Genomic DNA, 9,034 nt, shown 5'->3' with positions numbered 1-9,034 from the left:
TATCATCCGATTAAGGTAATTGAGATTAATTAAATAAAATTGACTGAAAAGATGTATTCATTAATAAGAAAACACAACTTATTGACTGCATAATATTAATGTCTGTAAAAAATCGACAGAGTGCTTACTGAGGAACGTTAAGAAGTATATTTTGTTAATAGTGGGAAATTTCAAATTGTCTGGAAGTTTCCACTGATAACGCCATTTCCACGTCTCTCAGATGTCGCTCCATTCGTTCCTCTTCATAACAGTACTATATAATAAATATCATATACAATTCTAGTAGATTATTTTGTGTAGTTTTATTTATGATTAATTAAAATATTTATTATTTATATAAATTTCTTTTACAAAAATAAAATAAATCTTACTTGTGAAAGAAATGCACCTCTCCGCAGTTCCTGACTCATTTTTATACTGCACTTCATTTTGTATTGCAGTCCTGTGTTCAAATAAGTCTAAATATTTGCAAATACGCAAAGACGAAAAAGTCGCCTAATTTTAGTGTTTTTTTTTTAAACAAAAGTACCAGGAATAAATGTAAAAAGAAAAGTTTGTTTCCACCTTCATCTTTTTACCAAATTTTAAAAAATTGTGATTTTCCAATACTTTTTCACTTCAGAATTTTCAGAAAGTAGTTAGCTTATAGCAAGCTCAAACTACCATCAGAGGCTCATCATAAGTGCATGTGTTAGTTGTTAGTAAGAAAATAATACAATACCCGTGTTTTGTAGGAAAATCTATCAAAAGTATAGTAGGGTTTTACATGAACAACAAAAAACAATATCCGCAGTATGTAAAGTAGAATCTTACTACGGAAGGGTTTTTAACATTTATACGAGTCTCGAATGGTACGATTGATAAAGCATTTGTATCTCGATGGCTGTGTTCGTTGAGTAGTTGTGCATTTCGAATCATGTGTTTTCCATTGGGGAAAAAAGTCAATCTGTTACTGTTGATATTATTTAGTTTTGTTAATGAAAATGGACTAACTGGGTTTATTTTGCAAGAGAAAACATAGAATAGATAATTAAGTGTTATTATGTTTCCACCAAAGGTTTATCTCAGTTTAGATTACATAAATCTTCTTGGTGTTTTCACCGCAAAACAAGATTTAAAAACAATTAAGTTTGACACCACTTTCTAAAATGCCAATGGTGTTTCGACGTTTCTCATGAAGTGGAAGTGAGATATTTTGATTCGTGTTAAACAATGAAGAACTGAATAGTTCAGCCCACATAAGAATATGCTTCTTTTTTAATTATGATTAAAACAACGCTGTAAACAAAAAAGCAAACAAACAGACCATAATGCATTATCTGTAAAACCAACTCCTCCACACAGGCTTTTCTTCACAAATTTTGACTAGACTCCGATTCCCGACCGAAATCGAGTCGAATCAAGCTCATTTGAAGTCGATTCAGGTATATTAAGAATTGAGGCGAGCTTCAAGCTCACTTTAACACGACATGTTAATGTAGTAGTCTACGAACAAACCCCCTTCTTGAAGTTTTTATTTTATGTAAAAGCTGCAATTGTTGAATGAACTTTTTTTTATAGAATCTCAATTTCTAGAAGTTTTTTTACCATTTCTTCTTGAAAATTGTCAATTTTATCTTTATCTTTAGCTAGTTTTTTGTCTGAAGTTAACTTTAACTTTTGATTTTCAAAAAACTTTCTTCTATTTGTGTTTTTTATTATTATTCTGACAGGTCTTTTTTCAGTTGTACTAATTTTTAAATACAAAAATGGGTTTTCGGGGCGACTTTCCGTTACCGCAACACAAATTTCCTTCTGATTTTTGTTTTCAGTTAGGTTTCAATAGAACATGTTTTAAATATTAAGCCGAGGAAACGACTTTAAGTCATAGAAAAAAATATTTTCTTTTTCGGACTTATTACTTTGTTTGTATTTCATTTTTTAGCTTAAAACAACATTTTTTAATTGATAACACGGCGTACTAACAGCTAGCAATGTAAAGGGGCATGCTGCCCCCCCTACTTCCAATCCTGCTTGGGAGCACTATAGGATTTGGGGTGGGTGCGAGTTTGGTTATTTGCAAACTATTTTTTGCATTTGAGTTTGAACTCAAAAATAAAGAAATCCGCAACAAAAAAAGCAAGTATGGCAACAATGAACAAAAAACAGGGAATAAATGTCAAAATCAACCATTTTTGTGTGTTTTGGATGTAAAAAAGTAAACTTTAAACATTAATATAATAATATAGTTATTATTTATCTGCACATATATATTTGTAATGGAATGTTGAGCCTGTTATTATTTTAAAAATGTTCTCGTCGTCAGCAAAAATGAGAACTTCACTCAAACGTAGACATGACGATACATCGTTAACGGACAGGTGTTAAAGAGGTGCAATTTAACATTGGAAATGTGTCGGATAAAAATTCCAATGTGAACATCGTCATCCCTTGCCCATGTAAATTGTCTATAATAAATGTGCGATCTGAACGATTCCATTCATTTATTTATCACACTCCCAAAACAGCTGGCTCTGACAGCCTCAGCGTAGTCAAAAATTCTAATTGTGTAGCTATCAAATTTAGCAATACTTTTTTGTTTATTTCTCGTGAATCTTTGAAAGTTAAACTTTAATTTAGAAAATGTTTCCATACCTCGCAAGTAGTCGAGTGAATCTTCAGCTATATCAAGAAACTGCATGTCGGGAACTCTTAGAAATACTTGAAAAATGTGATGGATCAAAAACAATCGTGTTGGATGACAATCTTTTTGGTCCCATTTTTTTGGTAGCCAGACCCAGCCTTTTTTCCGAGAGAAATATAACAATAGAACGCCTACGCCCAGATACACGCTTTTCTAAAGATGTTAAAAATATAATTTACATTACACGGCCTGAGTTGAAGCATATGGACATTATTGCCAGTCACATCCATGGCGGTTTGCCATCCGATAACCGAACATTCTATTTATACTTCGTCCCTCGCAAATCTTGCCTTTGCACAAAGCAACTGGAAATCAAAGGCGTCTACGGCAATTTCGCAAACATTGATAACCTACCGTGGATCTTTTTCCCAGTTGATAAAGATATTCTGTCGATGGAACTACCGAATAGCTTCAGAGATCTCGCTCTAGACGATGATCTCACATGCCTGTACCAAGCTGCCATTGGCTTGGTTCACATTCAAAAAATATATGGCCGCATACCAAAGATTTACGGAAAAGGGAAATTTGCACTAAAAGTATGGGAACACGCCAAACTAATGGGTACCGAGGACAAGACTATGTTTAACTCGGATAAAGGTGCAATCGATCAAATGATAATTCTTGATCGTAGCATAGACTTAATGAGTGTTTTAGCCACTCAATTAACATATGAAGGACTTATAGATGAGATTTACTCAATTCGTCAGAACAAAGTATCGCTTCCAGGGAAAAATTTTTCAAAAGCCAGCGATGACGCGAACTTAGTTGCTGAACAAAAAATTCTTTGTTTAAACTCAGATGAAAAACTCTATGGTGAATTGCGAGATAAGAACTTCAATGAAGTTGGCAAAATCCTTTCGAAGCGTGCGAAAGAAATAAGTTCGCAAATGGAAACTAACTATCAAGACAAATCTGTTCAGGATATGAAAATATTAGTTTTTAGACTGCCAGAACTTATGAATCAAAAGAAATCGGTTGCCACTCATACCACAGTTGCTGAGTTAATAAGAGAATATTTAGATACTTATGAATTTGCCGATGATTTATCTGCGGAACAAGAATTCATGGTTTGCGAAGATATTGATAAACAGAGTGCATATATTGAAGATTTAATAGCAAAAAAATCGGATCTCCGAAATGTGCTGCGGTTGATGTGTATTCAATGTGCGGCTGCTTCGGGGTTTAAGCAAAAGGTTGGCAAATGCTTCTCGTTATACAATAATGACGCTGCATGTATTTTTTTCACTCTTTACCAATACACTGTTTCTTTTAATAACTATTTCACAAAAATATATTTTATAAGTTCTACCGAGTCAATATGTAAATACCAAGTAATAATTTAAGAGGAGCCATTGAAAACAACTTGACTTTGGATTTGTATAACTGACCAAAATATTTTTAGAAAACTATCAATACTCTGGTTTTTAGAAAAATTCTCAACTATTCAAAAATTTCACAATAAAGCTATATTCTAATTAAGTTATAAGAAAAAATCGGGATAACAAGTTCTTGAAGTCAAGTGGCGATTTCTAGATATGTTCGTGGTCAATTATTCAGTTGAGAAGACCTATTGGCATTATCTTACTTATTTCAATCCTTCAGTCGAATGACATTTAGTCCCACAAATTACGTACAACCAACAATTTCGCCTTCTCACAAAACCAATTCTCCTGGTTAAAACTATTCGTAAAATGTCGTTTGGGTAGTTCTACCTATTGTACCCATATTATGTGTCGGGTCTAACTTACGTTTTTCAAATGGGTATTTAAAATGGGAAACGACCAAATGAAAGGAACAGGGTCATATAAATATTATATTAATTGCCTATCAGTAGGCAGTGGCGCTGGTATATCCCAAGAGTGATTCATATTTCCTACATTCTGTATTGTCAACGACGCGGCATATCGTGATTCATATTCTTTGAATGTTTTGAAATTTAGTTATTTTTTTTAGCTAAAATCTATGAAACCTTTATTCTTCTGAAACTCGAGTATAATTCTCGTATTTGGGCAGGCCCTAACAAAAACCCACATGAATGCTTTGGGCAGAATTCAAGAAAGTTCTCAAAATGAGGGGTGAATGAGGCCGAACTGAAGAACTTGAAACTGTTGATTACCGCCGTAATGTTTCTTTTCTGTCGTTATTTTATCGCATTTTACATAAATATTTCTCTGGCGAGATAACCATTTTTCCCGTACTTAAATAAAAAAGGTATTTAATAAAAAGAAAGTTGGTTTTGAATGTCTGCACGTTGCATATGAATTATTGAGCCAGGAAAAAACACTTTTTTTCATAAAGTTTTGTTTCAAAAATAAATTGAGTGTAATTATAACTAAGCACTTATCTTTATAAAATACTGTTATATTTTTTTGAGAAATCATAGAATTACTATTGAAAATAAACTACATATTTTTAAATAATGATTAATCATTTGATATCACTAAAATGAGTTCAATATCAGAATAAATACCTGTATATGTATCTGTCTTCTAACCACGCTCACTGATGCTTGATTTCGGTGATCGATGGGAACCGAAGCTTTACCAGTGACGAGGCCGTTGCTCAAAAATCGAATACGTCTAAATGAATCAACTAACTTTGTGTCTTATATAGTATTATAATATACTGAAACGTATTTATACATGTAATTTATTTTTATTGTTACAGGTTTTGGATTATTATAAAAGAGAATTAGTCCAAGTTTATGGAATTCAGACTCTTCTTTCTATAAGTAATTTGGAAAAAACAGGACTTCTAAAAACCCAAACTGAGAATCGACCATATGCTGTCCTTAGAAAGGTAATTCTTAATCTTTTTTATTTATTATAATATAAAAAACTAAATTAAAACTCGTAGTTCTAACAAAATTTCTACGGTAGTGCAGAAATATAATGTACACTATTAACTGTTCTTGTTAAACAAATTTTGATAAAAATTATTGATCTTAAATCAACCCTGCCGGTTTAGAAATCACTGCACCTCCCGCTTCTGTTTCTCTTTTTTTCTTACTGCGATGTGAAGGTTCCTTCTTTCCTTTAAATAGCAGAACCAGAAGTGCTCATGTATTCTCTTGTAGGACCTGCAGTTGGAAATCCATATAGAAAATGTAGTCACCTAGAAAAACCCAGCACTTTGGTGGGTGGTGGCACTTTGAATGCCTTGTTAACGATGATCCTACTGGTCATCTGCTGTTGCTGTTGACCTCAGGCTTGTGTGGAAAAAGACAAGAACAATTTACATATATCCGTTAACCTATAAAAACTATAATTTAGAAAATCTGGACATTTTCTTGATTTTCAAATTTAAGTCTTTCAGTATTTTGCGACTGACATCATATGAATTCAATCAATTATTTTCTCTGTTTTAATTTAAAATGACATCTAGAGCGAGAGTCCAACAACCTACCCTTCCTGTACTGTACATATTTATTGCCACTCCATGAAACTACCTCCGTAGTTCTGGTGAAATTAAATTATTTTCAGTAACGAAACAAATAAAAAAATACGATCTGTGGAAAGAAAATTAATTGTTTTCAAAAGCTATATAATAGTAGTATAATAAATTTGATTGTAGAACTGTTTCTATTAAAAACCCCAAAATAATTTAAGGAATCTTTACGGTTGTGTTTTTTATAAAGTAACATACATTCATTCTATTTATCAACTATACAATTATTCGTATTTTTCAGACTCTGAACTTGACAGTGGACGATGTTGTTGAAGTAGCACCAAAAGACATAAGTTATGTGCACAGTTTTTACGCTCCCCTAACCGTGCGGATTGTTGAACAAAGCCTTAAACCACTCGGTTGGCAATCTCTTAAGAGTTCAATAAACGTCCTACCTGGTAAAACATTTGATGACTTCCAAGCACAGCTTATTGGAATCAACGGCCGTCAGTCGTCTACACCAAGTGAAGGATCTTCACTAAATGTACCTCGTGTTGTTCTCGTTTTTTTCGTAGGTGGGTGTACTTTCGCTGAAATATCAGCGCTACGGTTTTTATCGCAACAAGAAGACAACAATGTTGAATTTGTTATTGCAACCACAAAACTTTTAAACAAAAATTCATTCCTAGACACTTTAATTGAATTTGCCTGAATAGATGTACTATGTATGTTAATCAATATATAAAAATACTTACACTTATAATCCTAATATATAATATATTATATCTATAAATAAATAGTTTCTATTAAAATATCTATTTTTGAGTTATCCTCATTTTATGTGTATATATTTATATTTTTTTTATTTTACTGATTGTCTTCCAATAGTAGGGGAGCCCACGATACTAAATATAGATTTTCCCGAGCGTCATAAAAACCTACTACATTTTGAAGCTTATATGATAAAAAGAAAGAAATGTTATATGCTTACCCGTTGATCGTTAAAGGTGGGGTGTTTATAGAACTTACAAATGTTTTTTTTTTTCTTAAAAACTGTTAAATAGATGTGTTTTTTTAAATGTATCATTTGCACAGTGGGTGGGATGTGGCAAGCATACCAAAAGAAAGCTTTCATTTAATATTTTGATGATTACAAAGCTTAGGAAGTACCCTCGCTTGGTATCATCTCCTAAAATTTTTACTGTTCCAAAGACATAATTAAAAAAATATATTTGTTTGAGTCGCGAAACTCGCGGTTATTTAATATATCTCATCTAATGACGTAGAATTACTGTAAACGCTCATCAATAAATCATTTTCATTGAATCATTAAAGAACATTTATTGGCAAGGTGTTTTTATTTTTAACTAAAAAAAAAATTCCAATGAAGCAAATGGAGTAGCCGTGGTGTGATGGTTAGTTCGTGGGACTATTACTACGAGGTGCCATAAAACGGTACTCGAATCAACAGAACTGACAACTTCGTGATAAAACTCGTTCGAGTTCACATTGCAAGAGCTGTCTTCGACCAACAATCTTATTTTAGAGGCGTTCTATCCGAACGATTAGTACCTTGAAAGTGTAGGCTTAAGCGGCTTCATTCCAATACAGGATAGATTGTCAGATCTGCTAATTTACCACGTTAGATGAAGAACCGTGGATAGGCGAAGTCTTTACAATCGAGGAGTCATGGCAGAAGGCGGAGAGGAGACTGTGTCCGAGCGGGACAGAATTGATAGGGTGAAGCAAAACAAGTTTTGGTGGCTTCAAATGGCTCTTGATAGTGGGTATTTGGGATGGGATCTTAAGCCTTGGCGGGTTTACATACTTGTTTTATAGTTTTATTAGACATGGTGGCACAAAAAAACAAATTTTTAAAAAACATGAACATAAATGAAAAACAAAAAGGAATACTAATGTTAGATTTGCTGCTGTGGTTGTTCTTGTTTTAAGTAATTTATCGGTAAAGTAGGTAGTTATAAGTTTTATTTTAGAGACCTTATTTTAAGTAAATTAAAAAAATATATTTGAACTTGTTTTTTTTTATTTCTTAATAAAATAAAACAATAAATCAAATTGAAATGAATTTAAATAGACCTTAGGGCAGAAAGGCATTTTTTTATTCGTTTACATCAATGTGGTCCCCTTTTCAAAGTAGCCCCCCCAGATATAATACACTTATGCCAGCGTTTTTTTCCAATATTCGAAGCACTCTTGATATTCACTTTATGATATGTCCTTGAGCATTCTCAGCGATTCGGCCTTTATTTCTTCGATCGAGGAAAAAAACCGTCATTTCATGGGTCTATTCAACTTGTTTCATCACCAGTTATGACCCTTTCAAGCAAACTTGGATCGTTGTTAACGTCATTGAACAGCTCCTGAGCGATGTTCATGCGACTGTTTTTCTGGTCAAACATTGATTAAACAAGCAAAAATCGCCGAGCTCATAAACACACGTCGAATCTTAGCAACTACCAAAGACAAAGTAAACAGTGAATAAAGCTCAAAATTGCATCAGACTTTAGGGACTTGTAAGCCAACACAATACAAAACAAATTTTGACCTTCTGACTCTCCAGACCTGCGAAATTTAAAAATGTCGGGTACTTTTTGAACACACCTGGTATATTTTAACTTTAACTAAGTGTCCGTATGGTTTTGTTAAAGAGCTCCTGGTCAAATTGGAAAAGAAATAAGTAATATTTCTTTACAATACAAAATGCAAATCGTAATGGACTTAGCTTTCCTGAAGAGTGTTTTGTAAAAGATAATGTTTTTGGTATTTTTTTTTACGATGAAGTAAAGTTCCGAGTTTTAAATGCATGATACTTTAAAATTAACTAATAGCCTTGGTCAAAATTTACGTTCCTGAACCTACCCAATATAACAATATGAATTCCTCATATCGTTCCTTAGATTTAGCTTATTTATTAATTTAAAAATGTTAGAACTATTAAATGAG

General features: G+C 32.8%; 1 protein-coding gene across 1 annotated transcript; it reads left to right on the top strand.

Annotated features, from left to right (window-relative positions):
* Positions 1 to 2,505: 2,505 nt before the first annotated feature.
* Positions 2,506 to 6,905, top strand: LOC129947478 (vacuolar protein sorting-associated protein 33A). The gene is made up of 3 exons (XM_056058051.1): positions 2,506 to 3,876; positions 5,351 to 5,482; positions 6,372 to 6,905. Exons 1-3 carry the CDS (start codon positions 2,623 to 2,625, stop codon positions 6,780 to 6,782), a joined length of 1,797 nt encoding a protein of 598 aa, XP_055914026.1. The 5' UTR covers positions 2,506 to 2,622; the 3' UTR covers positions 6,783 to 6,905.
* The last annotated feature ends 2,129 nt before the right edge of the window (positions 6,906 to 9,034 follow it).

This window comes from Eupeodes corollae, chromosome 2, assembly GCF_945859685.1.
Source record: "Eupeodes corollae chromosome 2, idEupCoro1.1, whole genome shotgun sequence".
NCBI lineage: Eukaryota > Metazoa > Arthropoda > Insecta > Diptera > Syrphidae > Eupeodes > Eupeodes corollae.
Note: the sequence above shows the minus strand (reverse complement) of the source record. Positions and strands in the feature narration are given on the sequence as shown.